General features: G+C 39.2%; 1 protein-coding gene across 5 annotated transcripts in view; it reads right to left on the reverse strand.

The window, feature by feature from the left end:
- The window catches only part of astn1 (astrotactin 1), a 427741-nt gene that overhangs the window by 155699 nt on the left and 249623 nt on the right, over nt 1-22419 (reverse strand). For all 5 annotated transcript variants that reach the window (XM_084369247.1, XM_084369246.1, XM_084369245.1 and 2 more), the window contains 2 exons: nt 14731-14835; nt 7667-7855 (listed from right to left, as the gene is read on the reverse strand). In XM_084369247.1, coding sequence (XP_084225373.1) covers nt 7667-7855; nt 14731-14835 — 294 coding nt within the window. The remainder of the gene's footprint in view (nt 1-7666; nt 7856-14730; nt 14836-22419) is intronic.

The following is a 22419-nucleotide window of genomic DNA, read 5'->3' on the forward strand; positions in this document are numbered from 1 at the left end:
CGAAACCCCTCCATTATGACACACCCCACTCTGACACACCGCTGTTCCGAATCCGACTTTCAAGTTCCAATTACTTCCCAATATGGTTAGGGTCAGGGGTTCCACAATAGCCTTTTCGGAATAGCGGGGTCTTTAGAAAAAATGGGAAACCACGCCATTACGATGAATGGAAGTCTATTTTCGGAACAGCGGGGTTTCGGGAAAGCGAGGTGTAACCGTGATGAAGCAGCCTGGTGCAGCTTCTGTGAAACAGTGTTCTTGAGATTTGGTGACTGTGACAGCCATCATTTTCATACTCAGTCTGAAAACATCTTCATCCGTTATATTTCTCCACTGATTTATTGGTGTTTTTGCTTGAGTTTGTCACCCTGTCTGCATATTCTAGACTCTTCTTTTGTTAATCGAGGAATACAAACCAGACCACTGCACTAAGCAACTGCACAAATCTTTGACCTGATGAAACCAGGGCGTCCTTACCAGAAAAACAATGATATAGGTCGACTGTGCAAGCAGCTCAGTAAGACCCATATTTACAGTTGTTGTTATGAGCAACCTCTAGTGGTTGTAGTAATTATTGGGGCAGCAAAGGAGGAAGTAGACGGTTAGGTTAAAAAAGCACAGGACTTTCATTCAGGAGACAACTGTTCCGAGATGTCAACAGTGAGTATTTTACTCATATATTAGGTACTGTAACTTAAGTACGGTACATTATGTACCAAAATATGCAAGTTCAGTTACATAAATAACATACTTAAACTAAGCCACAATGTTTTCCTCAACCTAATTGAGCCGTTACCTTGCCTAAACCAAACCAAAGTGTGAGCAAATTACGAGGTTTCCACTATGTCACTGGTCCACTGCAACAGTCATATTGTTTTGGGAACAGTGATTGTTGTTATTATTATTATTATTATTATTATTATTATTATTATTGCACAACAGTTCCAAAATACTACCCCTTAAAGCTGTATTATATAATTTCTGCCCACCTGGGGGCAGCAGAACAAACCCTAAACACAACACTGACTATTCCCCATTACACACAGACACGGAGCAACATGAGCACTCATCTGGGGTCATATCTCTGTGATGATTGTGAGTCCAATATTTACTCTCCTTTGGAGCTATATGCTCCACTTTGGGGGCTTTTCCATTAGCATTCTGGCCATGCCGAATCAAGCTGCACCATGCCGATTGGCATCTCTGTTGCTAGTTTAAGCATGCCAAGTTGAACCAAGCAGTGCCGATAAGGACCTTCACCGGAATGAGGTAAAACGTTTTCCTGTGTTGCCTTCAAGTGGGCTGGGGTGACTTCTTGCAACCGCTGGCGATCCATAACTACTCCCCCCTCTCCCCCTCAAACAAGTTGCAATACTGAACTCAAGTGTCATCAGATGACTTTTGTCATGAATTGGTGCTAGGGGTGTAACAATACATGTATTTGTATTGAATTGTTTCGGTACAGGACGTTCGGTTCGGTACAGGGCTGTGCACGGGTGAGTTTCCAGAACAGAAGTTGCTGTGTTTATATTCTGCCTGCAGCTACACGTGCAGCCCGTTTACATCATGGCTAACGCTAGCGCGAAACCAGAGCGTGAAGGCCCTCCCTTGTCGCTTAAGTCTCCTGCTTGGGAACACTTCGGCTTCCTGGTTAAATATTGCAACGGAGAAAGACGAGTCCGGCACGTCGCAGTACCGCCGAACAGCTAGAGAAACGAAACCGAAACAATTCCCGTGATGATTACATAATCACACACGACTGCAGTTATACATGTTATAAACACAACACAAAGTGTTCCCGACTGAAGGATTAGAGGAAGAGCGCGTATTTGTCTCTTTTTTAAGGTTTTTGTGCTTGTATCAACACGGAGTGTTTTATTTTGAAAATCAACCGGATGTATTGTTGTTGTTTCGTGTCAGACTTCCTGTCTGCTCTGTGCTAAATTCGGCTGAATTTCTGCGTTGTGCCGCGGCACTTGAAACGGCACCACCCAAGTGTGAATATCACTGCAACTCAGCCGTATGAACAACACACCAGTGCACACCTGGCAGAGGGACTTAAAGAGACAGTGACAATTATTTATTTAACTTATTACCAGGCAGCACTTTACAACAGTATTCTATTTTTTAATTTTATTTTCATATTTTGTATAATGTTACAATAAATTGTTGGTTTACAAAAGTTCCGAATAAACAACAAGCAAATTTATGTTTTGCATTTTGTTCCCGTACTGTACCGAAAATGAACCGAACCGTGACCTCAAAACCGAGGTACGTATCGAACCGTGATTTTTGTGTATTGTTACACCCCTAATTGGTGCTATACAAATAAAGACCGAATGATTGATTGATTGATTGATTGATTGATTGATTGAACTCATGTTTATGCAGGAGACCAGTGAGGAAGATGTTTTTAAAAGTCTCCATACTTTGAAGCTTCTATGCTTCTCTTCAGCTGCTCTCCTGCGTCTCTGTTTGTACTATTTCTTTTTTATTTTACTGTTTCATCATTTTCCCTCTCAGCTGTTTTAAGTAACTGCAGGTGAAAACCCAACATTTCCTGACTTTACTGCTTAGAAAAAACAACAACTTTTTAATAGATAAATAATGAGGAACATTAGCTGTGAAGAATTAAGAATGAAATTAAATGTTAGTAGAGCTTTGTTAGGAGCAATCCTTGATAGTACTATGAGAGGAACATGATTTACAATATCTTGTTATCTAAAGACACACCTTCAAGCAATTAGCCCTGTTTCGATGGAAATATAAATCCTTGCCACGCTGAGCTGACATGCCAAGTCAGGCAAAGCCAACACATGTGTAAGGAAAAGCCCTTTTATGATCAATTGTTAGTCGCTAACTTTGTCCACTGCTTGATGATGGGCAGGTAGCCTGCAGTGAGTTTATTAAGGCTTTGTCACTGAAACTGCTGGCAGCTGCTGGAAACAAGGCTGATGAGAGCAGTGACAGTGAACCGAACAGTAAAGTTGCAAAACGATGACTGAAAAGACACAAAAACGTTCCACAGAACAGAGGAAAACTGCAAAGTTGGGTGATAATTATCTGAGTTTGTTACAACGGGGGACGGTTCTTGCATTAGACATTTGACTCACTGTCAGTATAAGAATATTAATGAGTGCAGCTTCAAATATTAAAGTGCCCGTACATTATTTGCAGCCGAAGAAAGTGCAGCGACACACCAAGAAATCTTACATGTAGTCAGATTCAGAGGTAGAGTTAAATGACAAGCATTCATCTCCATGTGGAGAGTACAAACAGATTGTATGAACTGCATTTCCACATTTTAACTAAAGCTGCTTCTAACAGTCTTTAAACCTCTTTAACCTCTCGATCAAATGCATTCTGTCGGTGTAATAAACCGCTGCCACATGAACAGAGCAGCAGCAGCTTTCTTGCCGTTCGTGTCTGATCTGTGGCGTGGTAATTGAGGTCATGTGTCTGACAATAAGAAACTCATATCACAACCTAGCGTAGGGAAGAAAGTGCTATTAATCACCCAGACAAGGCATCACGGCCAAACACACACACCCGCACTCACACACTGGCTGACCACAGTTAATGAGCTATGGCCACATCTCTACAAACATGACTGATACAGCGATGATAGTCAGGCAATGTGTATGTGTTCATATATATGTGTGTGTTTTGTTTCAGAGTTCCTGGGTCATTAGGAAACAACTGGCGTAGGTCTTCAATTAACTTTACAGACCGTGGCATGCCGTGTGCTCCTTTCACACACCGAGCACCGGTCTGCTGAGTTACAATTCACAGTCGATGCACAAAATATCACAGTTCCTGGCACCCTTTTTTATTGATTTTGTATTAAAGTGAAAATCCACGCTGGAGAAGTGGTTGTTTTAGGTAACAGTGTAATTTTGTATTTATGAGAATTCACAAAAGCTTTTCCCACACAGTATTTGATTTAGTATGAAATCGTACAAAGCGGATATCTGCTATTCATACAGATGAAGAGCTTTGAGCTGCTAAAGTGACACAAAGGAGTTCAATGTAACACACTTATCTGTTTTCTACAAAAGAAGATCATAGCTCTCTACAGAGCGGCCAAAGTATCCTTCTAAGTACTTTAAAAACAAACATTATGCATCTTTTTTTTTTTGTAAATCTGTCTAAATCTGATGTATAATCATCAACTATATACATAAATAAGCCGTAAATGTGCTAGTAGCAGCCGTGCCCCAGGCAGCTAAGATGCAGAGAATGATCAGCCTGGCTTCTCACTGAATATGGAGGGAGGCTGCAGTCGGGCACATCTTGTATTTGGAGCAAAGGGCGAGGACATGGATCATCAAACTCTCCTGTGAGCTCATTACTCCCTCCAAAAGGCCAGGACGTTTCCAAGAAGCCAGGAAGAGATTAAGAAAGATGACTCTGATTTCAAGTTTTTGCCAATGGAATCTATTTCATTTCCTAGAAACGAATGGTCCTGGGCCAGGTTGAAACAGTTACCCACTTAGATTGAATCATTTCAGATCTTCACAGCCCGATGTAATCAACATGCCCTGTCTGACAGGAGAAAAAGATTGTGGATAGATTTCGTACCAGCTCAGAAAATCAGATCTTTCAGTCCCGCATGGGCTAAATCCGATGTTTTTATTGTGGCTTTGACGTGTTGGCAGATAACAGGAATGTAGGCTGAGGAAAATATGGCCTTCTTTAAAGTCAGCAGCCACAGGAAACAAGAAAAAGGCATACAGGGCGGAGAAGGCTGTCACACTGTTGCATCCACAGCCTGGTCATGGCAATCAGCAAAGTAAAAAGCAGTAACAGTAATATGAATTACATGAAAATTCTATGCAATTATATGTACTATGAATAGTAGTAGAGCTGCACGAATAATGAATTGATCTACTCACCGCTAACTATTTTATTAATCGGCAACTATTTTGATAATGAATCAATCAATTCCGCCTAATTAGCAGCTAGTAGCGGCTAAAGCATAGGACTTGGTCACTACATCACCGACGAAGTTACAGTTTACAAAGAAGAGGCTGAAGAAGAGGAGCACTTCATTCTTTTGATTGTGTTGAATCGTTTAGCATCGTCTGCAACCTATGTGTCAGAGGCGGCTGAAAATGAAGAGTAATGCACTTTTCATGGGGGTGGGAAAACTCAGTCATCTAATGCCATCTGTCAGCGCAGAGGTAACTGGGAGTGAACAGTGCAGCGCAGCAGGGGTGTCCTTGGACAAAGTGAGGGAAGGAAGGAAAAGTGGCCGAGGCAAACAAAGGAAACGAGTATGGACAGTTTAGAGCCATTGAGGTGAAACGGCGGGGAGAGGCGGGCTATTACTTATCTCTGCTGCTACTTACTGGGGAAACAAGAACAGGTGAAAAAAAGATGGATGGCTGACATATGGTGGCATTTGGAGTAATAAAACAAAAAGCAAAGACATTTTGCTTCTTTGATTGTTCATTTAAGCACAAGTGCTTCAAGTGCTTCTGGAGAGTGCTTGTGTAGTTTACGGTAATTGCTCTAGATAGAACAATACTGATTATAGTGCAAAGCCACACTATGAGCTACACAGCACACACTCTCCTTCGATGTGACACTCCAACAGAAGGTAAACGCATTGTGGCATTACAATGCTTGCAATGTGTCACATGTATAGTGTAGACAACAAACAGATGCAATATGCCACCATAATTAGATCTTTGCAATGAAACAAGTGAAGAAAAGGCAAAGCTGTCATTTACATGGATGAATCTGTCTGAATTATATTTAATAGAAGTGCTGCTGCGCATGAATGCTTACAGGAACTCTTACCTGGGAACAGGTCACTGAACAAGTAGCATCTGTCTGGTTATTAAATATGTAAATTAATAGCTATTAGTGCAGCTGAATTCACAACTGAGAGCATGTGTGATGAAGAATTATTTCTCAGTGCGAGCGAGTTTTCAACATTTTTAAAATGCATCTACTAGTGAGCAGGGATGTTTGAAATGATTAATACTGGAGATGACAATGACCAACCAGAGAGCTTGTTACATCGGCTGATTTGCATTGTTTTACCTCGTTTACCAGCTCAAGGACCAAAGTGTCATGGAGAGGCTAAGTGGAGAGGCTAAAAGGAGAAGCTAAATGACTAAGCAAATCAAATAGCTAATAGGAAAAGGAAAAGCAGAGGGTAAATGGGAATGCAGATAGAAAAGGAAATAGCCCTTTTAAATGCCTGATTTAAATCGGTATTCTTAGTTCAGTTTGTGGATCCAGCTATTTATTTGTCTTTTTAAACAGCATTTCTCAAATAGATTTTTAAATTCCTTTATTAATTCATTAATGTATCTGTAAATGATGTACTTGACTGTTAAATGTTGTTTTTGTAAATCCCTTTTTAATTTTGAACTATTTATTGATTCATTCATATTTCATTTGAAAATTCTATTCATAATTCCTCTTTATATTGCCCATTAAAATGTCAAATAAGGAATTACTTTGTAATTTAGTCTATTCATTAATAGATGAATACTTTCATTTGTAAACTAATTAACTAATGCCTACTTTTAATGTGCAGCTTATACATTCATTTGTATGTACTAATACCTATAGGTATTGAACAATTAGTTAAATGCTTTATTACTATTTCCGTGACTATCTTAACTTGACTAAACATTTTTTTCACCTCCTCTTAAGTCATAAACAGACTTAGAAAATGGATCACCAGAATTTTTATTTTCTTTGTTTAATGTAAAATTGGCTACCAAAATGTTGCAGGGTTGTGAGGGTGAGGAGGGCTTGGGGGTTTAAAAAGAAAATCCCTGCTATGGGGCTGTGGTTTGAAAAAAGTTTTTGCCACTAACCTATAGTGATAAATCTACTGAATATCTATTCACGTCTGAAGCAGAATCTAATCAAACAGATAATATTATCTAAACAAAGATGTGAATCTTATCAGACATTTGATACCAGCTTTCAGTATCTACAGACACATGTCAGTCAGGACTAAAACATATTGATGTTAAATACACAAACCTTGAAATGAAAAGTGCTAGAATGTGTTTTCTAGCAACCTAAACCCCATAAAAGATCTACCAAACTAATCAAAATCACAAGGGGTCCTGACATAAAGAGAGCAGGGGAAGAAAAAACACCTGATGGTTGAAGGGCTTCGAGCATTTCTTAAAGACTGCCACACTGGGAGCCCATTACACTTCTCTACAACAGGGTCCAACCAAAAAAAGAAAAGAAAAAAAGGGATACAAGAGAAGAGCTTTGTAAAAGAGGTCCCATGTGAGGTTTAAGTATTTCTCCTGGCAAGCATTTACTCTGCAGCTGAAGAATGATCAAGAGTCCTGCCAATTCTAAATTTGTAACATAATAATCCAGTCCAACCCAACACACACACACACACACGCACGCACGCACGCACGCACGCACGCACGCACGCACGCACAGCATTATAAGCCTCTATGTATTTTGTGGGAGTGACAGATAATAAATCTGGAGAGAGTCAATGAATGTATAAATAACTGCAGGAATTAAACTGTGTTCCTCAAACATCCCACACAGTCACAAACACATGTGTTCACTCTACCTTCGACGCTCGGGACAATATTTACTGTTCATTTTCCATTTATGAATATAATCGTTAAGAGATGCACTCACTTCGTGTGAGTTTGTGTCCTACCTTTGCTAATGTCCTGGTACTCCAGCCACAGCTGTCTCTGGACCTGTTTGTTTGGGTACCAGATGGTACAGGACTCCTGGAAGCCGTACACCGCCTCCTGCACGTAGTGGTTCCCAAACTCCCTGAGGATGGAGACAAAGTCGCTCCGCTGCGTCGCCCCGTCCAGAGAATGGATGGCTGAGCTGAAGGCTGGGTAGATAGGGGATAAAAAAATATTGAGGTGAATGCATTCAGTTAAAGACAAAACAAAGCAGGGGAAACAAAAAAGGGAGTTTGGGGTTTTTTTTTTTTTTTTTTTAGGGACATTATAGGAATGTGTTTTGTTTGCTCAGCTGCAGCTGATCTTCTGATACACCCTGAAAATCTTTTTTAAGAGGTAGGTGTTTTTTGATTCTTCTCACCCGTATATATATATATATATATATATATATATGTATATATATATATATATATATACACACACACACACACACACATGGGTGAGAAAAATCAATGCCACTTGTGTTTCACATGTCGCTGTGTTCCACAGACACGTCAGAACGACTCAAAGGTTAAGGGTTAGTGTTTCCCTCTTTATTTAGACCAGGATAAGTGGCAGTAAAAACCCCAGGGTTAAAGATTCTTTTTATAACTAATTTACACAGCGGATTTCCCTGAGGGACTTTGTGTCCTAGCAGAGACCTGAGCTGAAATGACAGGTTTTTACCCACATGGTGGGATACACGGACTGCTATAAACCAGTATATATATAACTCTGTCAGGAAGACTGTGGATTCTTAGAGTAATGGTGACTTAATCGGAAACAATTTCCCCACAAATTTTAGTGGATTCACTGACTACGCTGCAGAAGTATAAAATAAAGTCCATGAGAAAGCATGTTTGATATGATACATTGACCACGGTATAACAAAATGACCGTGTGCTCACTGGAATTCTCTCTCAGCAAATATTGGAAAGCAAATGTGCAATAGCAATTTATCATTATCATTTCCAGGAGAAGCAGTATTAATATCTCAGCACTCACGCTCTGCTTGCTCTTACTTCTCCCCTAAAATTAAATTAGGAGGCCACTGAAGTGAGAGACAGAGAGCGCAGTGAGGATGAGCGATGGGGGCTTTGCTATCAGATGTAAAAATCAGTAGCCTCACCCCTCCGGTGGCTGTTGAAATATGATGAGCTAAAGTGGGAAATGGGAGTAAAAAAAGAAGGAGGCTGCCGAGTCGCTCCTGAGTGAAGGGGAAATAGAAACCGTATCCTCGGCAGATGTGGCAGCCACTTCCAAACCACAGCAGCACCATTGGAAACACATTAGAGGTGACACGGCTGTATTTACAGTAGGGTAGCTGCACTTATCAGAACGGAAACTATTTAGGATGGATTTATGAATAATGCATGCACTTTAAACACAACAAAAATCCAAATTATGAAATGACACTCCTCTTCCAGCCAGGCAAAATGATTGAATGCAACGTTTCAATAGATTTTACTTTACCCTGAAACAATGCCAACAGAACAAGTCAAGTTACGGAATAAAAAGAAAAAAAAAGGCAGATGTATTTTCATGGAATAATGCATTTAGAGCTGAGAAACCCGTCAGGAAATATTCAGTATAATCCCCGACATGTCAGCAGCCAGGAGCAGCCTTCAGAAGAAGTATTGCTTGACTAAATACCTATCCACAGTTATCTTACTCTGTGAAGTTTCCATGGCAGGCACTGTCAGAAAGCCTTGGTCTTGCTATGGGTACAAAGCTTTGTGATATGTGACAGGCTATCAGAGAGACAGAGAAAAAGACAAGGAAAATAAAGTGAAATACAAATTTCTGTATGACCTGCTTTCTATTTATCCACTAATGTATCCATCTAGATCTGTCTCCATATCCATCATCATATTTGCATGTGACATCTACTTTTTACCTCTAAAAACAGATATCTAACCTATTCTAAAAATGTTTTTTAAAAAGTCTCATAAATCAAAGCGCGCATGGAAATGACAAAGTCAGACCCCGGCTGGCGTCTTTGAAATATCACTTTTTCTTCAGTCGTGTGTTTGTTTGCGAAATACCAAACAGAAAATAAAGTATTAAACATCAGAAAAAATATAACATGAAAACAAAAAAGAATTAATCACATAGTGAGGAAAAGACATACTGCCAGAGCCATGTGGTTTCTTCAGAGAAGTAAGCATTACATTTAAGGGACAACAGTCCTTAACAGCCAAAAATCATCTATGTTAAATCAACACTATTACTGATATTGGTATTACAGATGCATATAGCTGTTGGGAAAGGGGAAAGTAAAAATGCCAGCGAGAAATAAAATATTAGACATTTAAAGTTTATGAAATTGCATGACAAGGCTGATGTCGAATTTTGTAATTAACAATTGTTTTTGACAATGGTAGAATTTATAAAAAGCTCCAATTTTAAAGGTTGCCACTGCACTCTGAGCAAGTGGTGCTTTATCCTAGATGCTGGTGTCAATGTAAAGAAGAGTGGGTGACACTTACTGTATATATTGTTTAATAAGTTACTTTACTTGAAAATCTGTCAATTTCATACAGAATTCTTAAGAATAGAAAAAACGCCTGCATATATTTCTGTGTGTTTTGTGATGGAAACATAACGTTTTTCATAAACAGTAACTCCGTTTACCGGGTTTGAAACAAGTCAGCTTAATTGAGAATAGAAAACAGGCAGTGTAACTGGAACTACTTGAGGAGTTCTAGAAATGTCTATATAAAGTTAATTCACACATTCCAGCCAATCAGAACCGAATATTCACCCAAACCATGGTATAAGCTAAGGGGAACTAACCTCTCTAATGAAGTAATTGTATTTGACATGAAGTGCATTTTCCCTATTGATTGAAGCAACATTGCAAAGTCTTAGTGTTTCTGCTCTTGCTTCGTTATCTTGACATGACTTAGATGTCTCAGGGGTGAAAAATCCATGTGCCTTGTCTGTCAAGTGTCCTATTGAACCTTATACTATTGGGAGGTAAGAACCCAGTCTGATGATCTGAAAAAAGTCATAGCAGAGTTTTATTCATACCACCACCAAGGGAATCCTCCACAGTGAAAAACAGCTCTGCAGAATATCTGTAAATGCCTGGCAGACCCTCACCTCACCCCGATTGTGCTCACTACTCTGCCACACAATCCACTGTGACTGTGGTCAAGACAAGTGTCAGTCTGTTAAGCCTCTGATCAGTCTCCTTCTGCTCTCTGAGATCATCTCTGTTTTCAGATATGTTGACATTTAAAAGGATCAATCTTGAGTTAGACATGACTAAAAGTTGTCGTCTTTACTAGCGTCGAGGCCCCGACCTTCCGAGGGCTCCGTTTACACGCTTAAAGTCCAAGCTGGTGTTTTGAGATTAACACTCTGGAGATTGATTTGGAGAAGCTCTGTTCTGTGGGGAGATAAACAGTGTTTTAGTCTTTAGACGGAGGGCTGAAATAGAGAGAAAAAAATATGTTTATAACTTTAATGGCTTAGTCTGAATGTACTCTTGTTCTAAAAAAAATCTCATTTGTTAATGATCACACCTTTTGTTACATTACTGTATGTTATTAGGTTATACTGCAGTAACTTATGACACAGAGTAATATTAAAGTCTTGTTTAGCCAATTTTGCTGTTTTACAATTATAGATGAAGTCATATTAATAATAGTAATTTCCAGTTCATCTTGCACAAGACTTTACAAGGAATTCATTCTCAAATTTCTCAAACTCAAATTTAAAAAGCAGGGAAATCTTGTACAAGCATACATTACCCATCCTAATTAACAGTGATGAGCAAGTATACCATCCTGTACTGTATGTTCAACCAAGAAAATTATCTGTATCAGTAGACAGGTTCAAGATGAGCTGCGCCTCAGCCGGAAAGCAGACGAGATCAGCTGGCAGAAAAAAAACTGGGGTCAAGTCGCACAGTTTTCTACCAGCTTTCAGCCTGTACAGCAAGTCACAGAAACACCAACATCACTCTAGCTCTGATTCCTCTTTATTCAAATGTTATCCGACACATCAATTTGTACGCAGTCCAGTTGTTTTACAGGGTAGCTTATTAAAATGCTATACACGTGATCTGCGACTTCTGTTCAACGACTCAACATCCGTTTTACATAAATCCTCATGTAAATCAGCTTCATATCAATTTACTGCTGTATATAAATCAGCTGAGCATCGTGTGCCTCTCAAACTACATAAATAAATTGAAAACAGTCAGTCAAACACAGAGGAAAGAAACACGAGGCAAAAGCTGTCATTAATGATCTGTCGGGGCTCCACATTGGCACATATAGTCTTTTAAGAATTCTCAAACCCCACTTACAAGAAGTTTTTGTGTTGCTACATACTTTAATAGGTTGAATTAACTTAGTCCTGTGTTAACATAGACAACAACTACACACTGTCTTCAGTAATATGAATGTAGGCTATTTAATCTCTCTTACGACTAAACGCCCCCACCTACCACAAAACGTATATTCTATTAACAGAATAAACCTTCAAAATCAAACAAATAATACAATTCAACAAAAATAAAAATGTCTCTATAAAACATCATATTGTTGTGTCAACATCTGAGCTGTTAGACCAGATGAGAGCCAGGCATTTCCCATCATGCCCTGGCTCTAAAAACTGCATCTGCTTCGATCTTGTGGGGTTGTTGTTGCCCATACTGTATGTGCATGACATCAGAGCAAGTCACGATCAAGTCAGACACAAACTTAAGCGGCATGGAGCCTGGCTCAACTCGAACAAGCCTGGTTACCATACCTACAAAGGGGCTTAAACCGGAAGTGAGTTGTGCTTCATCCAAAGGTGGGAGGGACAAACCTGATGTGTTAATACTGAAATTTATATTGTTGGTGAGCAGAAGTTGCTGTTTTTAGAAAACTACAGGATAGATTAATCAGATAACTTGCTCAACCATTCGACTTTTATTTATTTCCATGTATTTATTGCTGGAAGTATATGAAGGCTGTTGGAGACTGGGTGAATTACAACTTACATTATGTGTGGCTTTGTACTGAAACTGTATTGCACTGTATGAGCTGCTGACAACAGACCTCCAAAAGACATGAATTTGTTTTGGTCACAGGCGATGGCATGTCCCATTAGTCTTAAATCATCTCTGACATTCGCACATCTTTAACTGCCTTTAGACAATCTATAAATCTCTTTAGGGCTTTTATGTTTTATATTAGGTAAAGGAAACATCCATTCCTTCACCGGCTGTAATGTGTTTGCACTGTGAGGCAGTAATCTAACTTTAGCACCCTTATGAGGCTCTTGACTTTTTTAAGTAAACAGCAGAAAACTTTTTAAGTGAACTGCTGCAGAGAACAGCCACGAGAGAACTCTGTTTATGTTGTTTTTTGTAGTTATTATTATTATTATTATTATTATTATTATTATTATTATTATTTTCTCTTTTTTTGCATTTTGTTTGGACTTCATAAGCACCCCATGGGCAAAGTGTGCCCATTGGATATTAAACCTCATGATGAGTTATTACACAATTAACAAAGGAGTGGAGGTTGTAATTATAATAGTCAGTAGGTGCTGTGTCTTTAAGCTCCACGTGCCTCTTGTTTGGTTGTGCTTCTTGAGCAGCTTTTTAGTTTGTGCCCTTTTCAAGTGACATTTCGCTAATTTGCGATTAAAGGGAACTTGACCCTCACCCATTTAATGCCGCTCAGGGTTCTCCAAGCACTGTGTCTGAACAGCACCACCACAATCAGTCCATAATTGACTGTTTCAACAAGGGTTTAATTTGATGTAATGGACCCAACTTGAACCTTTTAGCAACACATTACAGTGTTGCCAGCAATGTGCCCCGTGGTGATGGTCTTTATATGTTCAAGAACTTTATTACCATAAAACTGCTTCTGCTGCTGTTGAGAACAGATTTAGAAATGTTTGTGTTTTTCTGCATACACATTATTCTGATACAATTCAGCAACACGATCACCAGAATAAATGCTGGTCAAACATCTTTCTGCAAAACCAGATATAAGTAAAAATGTAAAAAAAAATTATGGTCAAATTTTATATTTCTCTCTTGTCACAGGTTTAGGGGCAAAAACCACTTTGTTATGGTATGGAATACATTGTGGTTTGGCTTAAAATACCTGTTTTGGTCACCACGAACACAGCTGGGAATAGCCTGACTTCCATCAACAATGTCAGTTTTGTGTCATCACAAACACAGCTGCAGATGTCCCAAGGCCATGTAAAACACCAGTTCTGTTAACACACACATGGCTGCAGAAAGCCCGTCTTCCCATCAGAAATGTACGATTACAAACACAGCTGGAAGTTCCCAAGGTTTCCTTAAAAATATTTGTGTCAGGCTACAAATGTTGAAACTCCATGGTCTTTTTACCAAAAATATCGAGTTTTTTCAAACTTAGAAATGCTGAAAAGCAGACTCAAACTGCAGTCACTGGCCCGGCAGCCTTGTCACCTGTAATTCTACCACCATCACCTCCACCTCCTGATATGAAAGTCGGGTCATAAACATGTAATGCGAACATGGTATGACACGTTTTGTACAAGTGTCAATATGGCACATATGGACATATTTAGTGTTTGCAGAAACTTCATCAACATGTTTGCAGAAACACTAACTGCTAAAATTGTATCCTGGCGTCTAAATTAAGTGCATGTAGAGTGTTTAAAAACAGCTAAAATCAGTCTGACATTGAAAGATGAGTAAGTGTCCATACAGTATCTTTCAGCACCAAGATCAGGATATTGCCAGCCCAATCAAAAGAAGACAGTCTGCCTGTTAATCATTTTGCTGATCAAAAATGAAAATTAAATAAATTACCCAAGCTGTTATGATGAGCTGCTAACCTTGATGTGTCATATTAATTACGATGTGATAAATAATTGATAGCTGATGGTGTTGTTTTTCTCCACGGAGAACGGGAGAGTTTATGCCACAGACACCAGGGCATGCTCTCCTCCAGCATAAATAAACAATCAGTAATAACAAATGATATATATATAAATATATATAATTAACTGCCAGAAGCGTGGAGTGATTTACCTTGAGAGAGGACCCACTGATTGAGTTTGACATGGTACAGCACAGAGCGAAGACTCCAATGCTGAACAAGGGGGTAGCCAGACACCTCGCTGTAGTTCACCATACCTGCAATAACACAAAAAACACATTTACTCATATGGATGCAGTCCTGGGTGATAGGGTAGTTCAGCATCACACCTGTAGGAGCAAACAGAAAAACTATAATATTAATGTGCTATTTACTCCTATAGTGGAGGAAATTGCAGTCTTCAATTTCAGATCAAAGGGTGGCCCTACATCTTATTCTTGTTTACTTTACCTGAAGAATCAGGCAGAATATTTGATACATATTAATATTATATTAGATGACAGGAGAGAGAAGCAAGCAAAGTCTGCAGTGTTAGATCAAAGTGGCGCCCTATCAGCAGCTCACCCTCCCCAGAAAACACACAGGAAATGGCAACATTAATGTGGAATCTTTTCTGAAGAAGCGATATAGTCAAAGGCGGGCTGAAGCCTTCTGTGTTTGAAGATTATGAAGGCCACTCACTTGAATACGCAGCACATTTTTCGTTTTCATATATTTTCATATCAATGGCATACTCCTGAGACCTCCAACTTTTCCCTCTTTGTGTCAAATCTAAAACCAATTTTAATTCTATCTTTGTAGCACAAAGTTCCTGCATGAAACTGAAAATGGTCTCATTCAGATGATGGACTAAAGTGAGTATAACGATGCATTCATAATGAAAATGGAGCAGCGTCTGAATCAGAGAAGCTTTGACTCCTTGTTGTTGTTTATCAAGTCTGCTAAAAACAATAAAAGGTAATTTATTCTAGATCAGTGCCTCATCAAAATTTCAATTATTTCCCAGAGTTTTTATTCCTTCACTTTTGCATTAATTAGCACAGTATCTGCATGAATCCTCGACATCATGAAGTGATCAGAAATTGAGAAAGCTGTGAGACTTTCGCAATTGCATTAATACTATTCTATCATTCAAACTATGAACCGTTTGTCACGTGTAAAATGTTCCTCTGACAATGAAAAGTGGACTACTTAGGCATCATTTGTAATAATTTAATTGCTGTCACAACTTCCGACTCAATCAGACACAACAATTTAATTATTAGAAATGACAACTATTTCTGTTCAGAGAAAAGAAAGCTGCTTAGCCAGAAAGTCAATAAGCCTGCATCTAATTATTGTTTTCATTGTTCACTATTGATTCAAGCTTCGGAACATAGCAAAAATGTCTACCGCTATTTCTAGGAGCCCGATGCTTGTTCTGACTGACCAATAGTCCAAATCACATATATAGTCGATATACAACAATAAAAAACTGATAAACTTTTTTAAATTTTGAGACACTTTAATTTAATTAATTGATTTCTTTGCTTGATAAACGACGACTGAATGATTGATCTTCAAAACTCTCTTAATCTCAAGGTAAACGATTTAACAATGTTTAAAGGACATGTTCAATCAAAAATGAAATTTCAGTCAAAACAACTGGAAAAAACGACAACAAAAACATAAAATGGCTCCATCGAGCTCGTCCATCGTCATTCAAGTCCCAGAAATCCAGAGGTCCAAAACGGCCTCCAGTGTATCCAGCAGAGTTTGCAGGCTAGCACTTCCTCTTTCGTCACTGTTGACACTTCATCTTGCATATAAAAGGTCAGATGATAGCCAATGGGTTCAGAGATTGCATTTTGATAGGACGATACTGCTTAGAGAACATATGTACAACAAACGGAAACCAGAACACTTCCCATACCAACATTGCATGTCTTGCCTACAGATTCTACATTTTTATGTCTTTACAGAGACTGTGATGTTCATTCATATCATATCAACAATTTGACCCTATCAACTTAACAGTTCTGTTTTGGGACCTCCAGTATTACGAGCAAGTAGCTTCTGAACGAGACACTAAGTGTACATGCTAGCCGCTCTGTGAAGGTGAACTTCACCCAGAAGATTACAATTTAGCAATTCAACAATTGCTGAGACAATTTACTCACAACAGCATGTCAGCTATTATCTGGGAACCATGTATGACTGGGCCACAGATGTGCCAGTCCATTAGCAGACATTGAAACATTTCAGTCCTCCAATAGTCGTTGAGCTATTTCAGTCTGGATCAGAGAGGTGGACTGACTGACTAACTGATTGACAGACTGACCGACATCGCACAGCAATGCTAGAATTGCCTGTGGCATGCTCGATGAGGTGCGGAAAATAAGCTGTTATCATGTGTCAGATACACATTTATGTGGCTCATCTCATGATTCTAGGGGTTGCGCACAATGGTTCGGCTGCCACTCAACTTTGTAGCGAGTAAGAAGTCCAACTTACAGGAACTGAAAAAAGTTGTTTTGTATTTGCTTTTTTTGTTTTTTTAATTGACTGAATCCTAGTCTTCTATAAGGTTTAACACCGCTTAAAAGACTCAAAACACTGGAGTGAAGCTAAAGGTGATACTGCCATAAGTATATTTCATCATGCTTTCACACAGCATTCCTTTAAAGCCCAGTAAATTATCTCTATTGATTTTCTTTCATTTACCAATCCTATCCCCTGCTGAAATCAATAATGCCTATCTCCGACGCCTGAAGAAGTCACCCATGTACAGAGGTTGATCATTTTGATGCACTGCACCGTCTATCAAATGTTATGCATGCATCCTGCTCCACTGACCAATGAGCTGTCTTCTTACCCACAGCGACAAATAGTCAGTGGCAGATAAAGCCCAACATGACACGTAAATGAAACTGCAACAGGACAGAGGAGACATTCATCATGGACTACAGAGGGAGACACCTTAGCGTTAAAGGACAAATCAGCCTCTTTTTTAACACATCAATTATAGATACAGCATGAAGTGATAGAGCACAGATTCTTAGTGAACATGACTGGCAGTGACAAAAAAAAAAAGAAAATAATAATTCCACGCCCTTTTCCTTTACCTAGAAAACATCACACTATTTTATAGTTTTTAATGGAAAACTGAATTGAAAAGTGTCTTCATTTGCCCCAATTAGTGGCAGGAGCCCCTCATTATTGCATAAGAATGCAGGATCGGGCCTTTAACATTAACGTTTCTTATATCGGGCCATAAGAAGAGCTGCAGAATATAAATCATCTCGTCTCCCATGGCAACTGACAGCCATGTCACACCGCAGCGGTGGGATTACAGCCATACATCACTATGACTGCCCCCACCATGTTCACAAGCACATCCAGAAGGTTTCTGGATAATGCTCACGACTGAGACACATTTCCTGCGACCACAGACACGGAAGAGGGGAACGGAAAATGGCAGGGGGAGGGAAAAAAGATGAACTGTGTTTGAGAGAGAACTGGCTGGCACGTGTGAGAAAGACAAATGGAGACATGAAAGGAAGGCAATAAAAAGGGGAAGGCGGCAAAAGTGGAAGTGTATAAAAAGTAAATGATAGAACCTGTACGAGGAGAAGCATCTCTATCATCACCTCAAGTCAAGGGTGGAAGATTGTGTGCACGGTGCACAAGAGAATATGTGTCAGTGACCACTATGGAGAATGCTATGATGCACATTTAGGAACACATTTTACCACATTTCTGAGGATAAACTTTATTTATTAATACATAAAGTGACAAAGTGAAGAAAACCTTCCCACCCCTCAGCTTTTCCAAGTGGTATTATCGTTACCGTCACTGTCGCAAAGATAACTAGATTTCTTGTTTCTATTGTCTTCAGAATAAAAAAAAAAAAAAAGTGAGTTTATTCAATCATTTAGCCTGGCTGGATCACCAGGAAACCTTCCTTTTACCAGGAGATTTCACCCTGTGGCAGGTTTACAGGTGACCAACCTAAACAAATATGTCTTCATTATTCTATATCCATTACATTGTGCAATCAGCATTTACCACATAATGATATGTCAAAGCAGAAAATTAGACTTGTCTATTGCAGGTTTAAAAAAAATGTTATACGCATTTGTGTGAACCTTGATCAGTCATTCAAAAGACAATTAATCTCCAACTATCTTGATTATCGATTGATCGTTTCTGTCATTTTTCAAGACAAATGTCAGATGTTTGCTGGTTCCAGCTTCTTAAATGTGAGGATTCATTCATTTATGATAGTAAATGAAAGAGTCTCTTTGTGTTTAGACTGTTGGTTGAACAAAAGCAATTTGAAGACATCACTTGGGGTTGCGGAAACTGCGATGAGCATTTTTCACAATGTTTTTTTTTTACATTTTACAGACTAAACGATTAATTGATTATTCATGAAAACATTCGGCAGATTAATTAATATAGAATAAGAGTAAATTGCAGCCTTAATCATGTCATGTCACTTCATTATGATAGCAGTTGATGGGGAAACAATATTCAAGTACTCTGCTGTTACATACCTAGACAAATGTTTCTGGCAATTAGTTGAAACAAACAAGATTTTTAAGTGTAACTCATTGTAAAATAACACTGTGTTACAAATGGGGACCTTTATTTATTTAATGCACTGAGGAGTACAAAAGTGCATTTAGGTACCTTTTGATAAATATAACTTTTTTTTTTTTTTTTTTAAATGTATACAAGGAATCCGTTAAATATCTGTCCTCATCTACCTGTAATGATCTGACAGGATAATTAATGATGCGATGTGCAGCATTTGATACCTGGCGTGTGAGGGAGGAGCTGAAAGCCCTTGTTATTCTCACTGCTGAAGAGCAGTGGTGAGCTGAAAGGAATGATATCAAGTTGTAGCATGAGGGACGCTCGATCCTGCTTCTCATTAGTCTCACTGAGCAACTAAGTTTCCATAATACATTTTCAAAGTAATAATTTATTCATTGGATTCAGTCCAACAGTGGCCAAGCTTAGTATGTTGTGGCTAATTGTATTTGCTTGCATGTTGTTTGTGAAGTATCTTGCTGGACATTTGTTCTGTTTTTGTTGTAACCATTATTAGCCCTCACAGCAAAGGGGAATAATAAATTAAAGACTGATCTTAAATCTCTATATTCAGACATGAGACCAATGTATATCATGGTACAAGGGGCTTAAGAGAAGGCATGCAACATTTATGAAAAGGGATAATAAAAGGGGGAAAAAAGCCAGTCTAGTGAGTTCACAAGCTTACAATTGGAGCTGGGTTCTCAAACTCCAATGAGCTTGGGGCCACTGCTGGTGTTGTCATCCCGTAGCATTCAAGTACTACAAGAAAGTGCAATATTTCGAATTGTCTTAATTTCTATTATTAACATAATAATCCAACATGCAAACAGCAGTTTGTATGCATTTTTAATGTGATTTGTTGAGCAGTTGCACATTGTGTTTTCCCTACTCCCTAACCATTTGAAACCTTGCACTGAACTAACAAATACATTTTTACTTTATTTCTTGTTAGACACCCAGCAGTACTTCTGCTCATATTTCCTCCAGATGTAACAAAAAAATGCTAACTGAAGTAGACATCCTAATGCACATTAGTTTTTAACAGTGCATGTTTTCTTTTTTCTAACTTATTTAAACCTTGCACAGGGCATGTGGTAGTCAGTGTTCCCGGTAGTCGGACGCCATTTCATTACTTGCCCACCACCCCCTCTTCATCGTCAGATGCTGCCATTACAAACTGCCGGCGGTGTCCACTCCGTGCAGCAGCAGGGCCAGCAGCAGAGCCGCAGCACAACAGGAGTCACACTGAACTTTTCACATTAAGAGAGTTAGGAGAGCTGACTGACCGGACAATGGCAGGAGATTTGCTGTCAAAGCGAAAAAAGCGCCCGGACATATTTAAAATGTATCCACTTGTCATGCTTCTGGTTTTGGGTTTATGGTTTCCTGTTTTATTTTGTATGTTGCCCTCATGTGTCGTGTGATGCTTTTCATTTCCTCCTATTGTGTAATTTTCCCTCCCGTTTCCTTGCTGTCCACACCTGCTCTGTCTTTCTCTCCTTCCTGTGTCTGTAGCTTTTCCAGTCCATCACCCTCATCCCTGTTTCTAGTATTATTCCGTTTATCTCCCTCACCTGTGTTGCTCCACTTCACTCCACCTGCACCTCATCCTCTCATTAGTGTGTGTGTGTGTGTGTAGTCTTTCTGCTCCCTCTTGTCTTTGTCAGTTCGTTCCGTTTTCTCCCATGTTTCACCGGAGCCTGTTTCCTCAAGCGTCCCTCAGTGTCTCTCTGTTTCTCTATGTGGTATGTTTCTGGGGTTTTTTTGTGTTTTGTGTTCTTGTGTTTTCATTGATTTGTACTTTCCTTTTGGTTGTACTTTGTTTAAGCTTTTGTGTTGTAACTTTGCATTTTTCAGTATTGACAATTCTTGGTCCTGGTTTCTTTGTTCTTTGGATTATTCAGCTTTTCATTAAAAGCTCGCTTTTGTTCCTTATCCTCCCTGCCTCCCTTGTGTTTTGGCGTTTGGGTTCTTACCTTTTCTCAAACTGTCACACCACTACAATACCAATACCAAGAATGACCGCTGTTTTGCTCTGTAGATGCATTTTTGATGTACGACTCTGGTACTAACTGAACATCTTGCATTTCATTTCAAGGAGTAAGAAAGTGTAGTTCAAATTGAAACTTTCACCACAAACACAGCAGCAAATTGTCCAGAGGTCTCCCACAAAATATCCAGTAGTTCACAGTTACAAATGTTGAAAACCCAGACTCCAACTGTGATCATGTTTGGCAGCCTTGTTGCCTCAACCACTGTCTCCTCCACCTCCCAATATGATTCAAATTCAAATAATAAACACGTAATGTGAACATGATACGACATGTTTTGTACAAATATTTACATGGTACAAAACGAGTGGATTGCAAAAATAAATAACTGCGAACATTGTATCCTGACAACTGGCCTGTAAATGCAACCCTGTATTATCTATTTTTAGCATAAACATGGGGACACAAATTAGATATGACGTATGATGAGTGTTGGGATGCGTGCAAGGCCAGTAACAGTTCCTTTACAAGGGTGCTGTGAAAATGCAACATTTGGCAGAGGCCTGACACCACCTATGAACTTGATGAATAAGCCTCTAAATGTGATGTTCCTGCATTGTCCTCACCTTCAGCTACATCCATTTATCCCCTCTTATGGGAAATGGCTCCCCGGAACGATAGATATATTCCCCGGTACCGGGAGAGCGAGAGCACACCACTACATAACCTCCCCCACTCCCAGCCTCCGCCTCTCTTAGCGAAAATGAATAACAAGCCCAAAACATATACAGTAGCGCAGCGTATTCTTCTTCTTGCTGAAAGGCCTTGTCTCCCTTTTAGCCCTGGGGTGCTCTGCTCTCATTGTCTGACAGAATGATTAATTTGACTGAACTTCACTTTGCAAACATCCCAAGTTCACAGTCTCTCTCCCCACAGTCGATGCCAGAGAAGCAGCTTGGTCAGGGCTGTGTTATGTACCACAGCTGATTTCCTTTGTAAAAAAAACAAGGCATAAAAATGTATTTCATAATAAAACCTATTATTTTTAAAAGCTTACAAATACACTAACATTTATTGCTTAAGAGCAGTCGGTACAGAGAATATGGGCATCGTGGTCCTAAATGTATTTCTGTACAATCTGGTCGGAACTGCTCACAGAGGAGAATGTTAAGTTAATCGAGTAGTATTTATATTCATCTGAAACCTTATATTTTTACTTCATTGCATTCTAAATGGCAATAGTGATGGCTGCAGTAACAACATTATGAA

Source organism: Pagrus pagrus (assembly GCF_965226575.1).
Source record: "Pagrus pagrus genome assembly, chromosome: 12".
NCBI lineage: Eukaryota > Metazoa > Chordata > Actinopteri > Spariformes > Sparidae > Pagrus > Pagrus pagrus.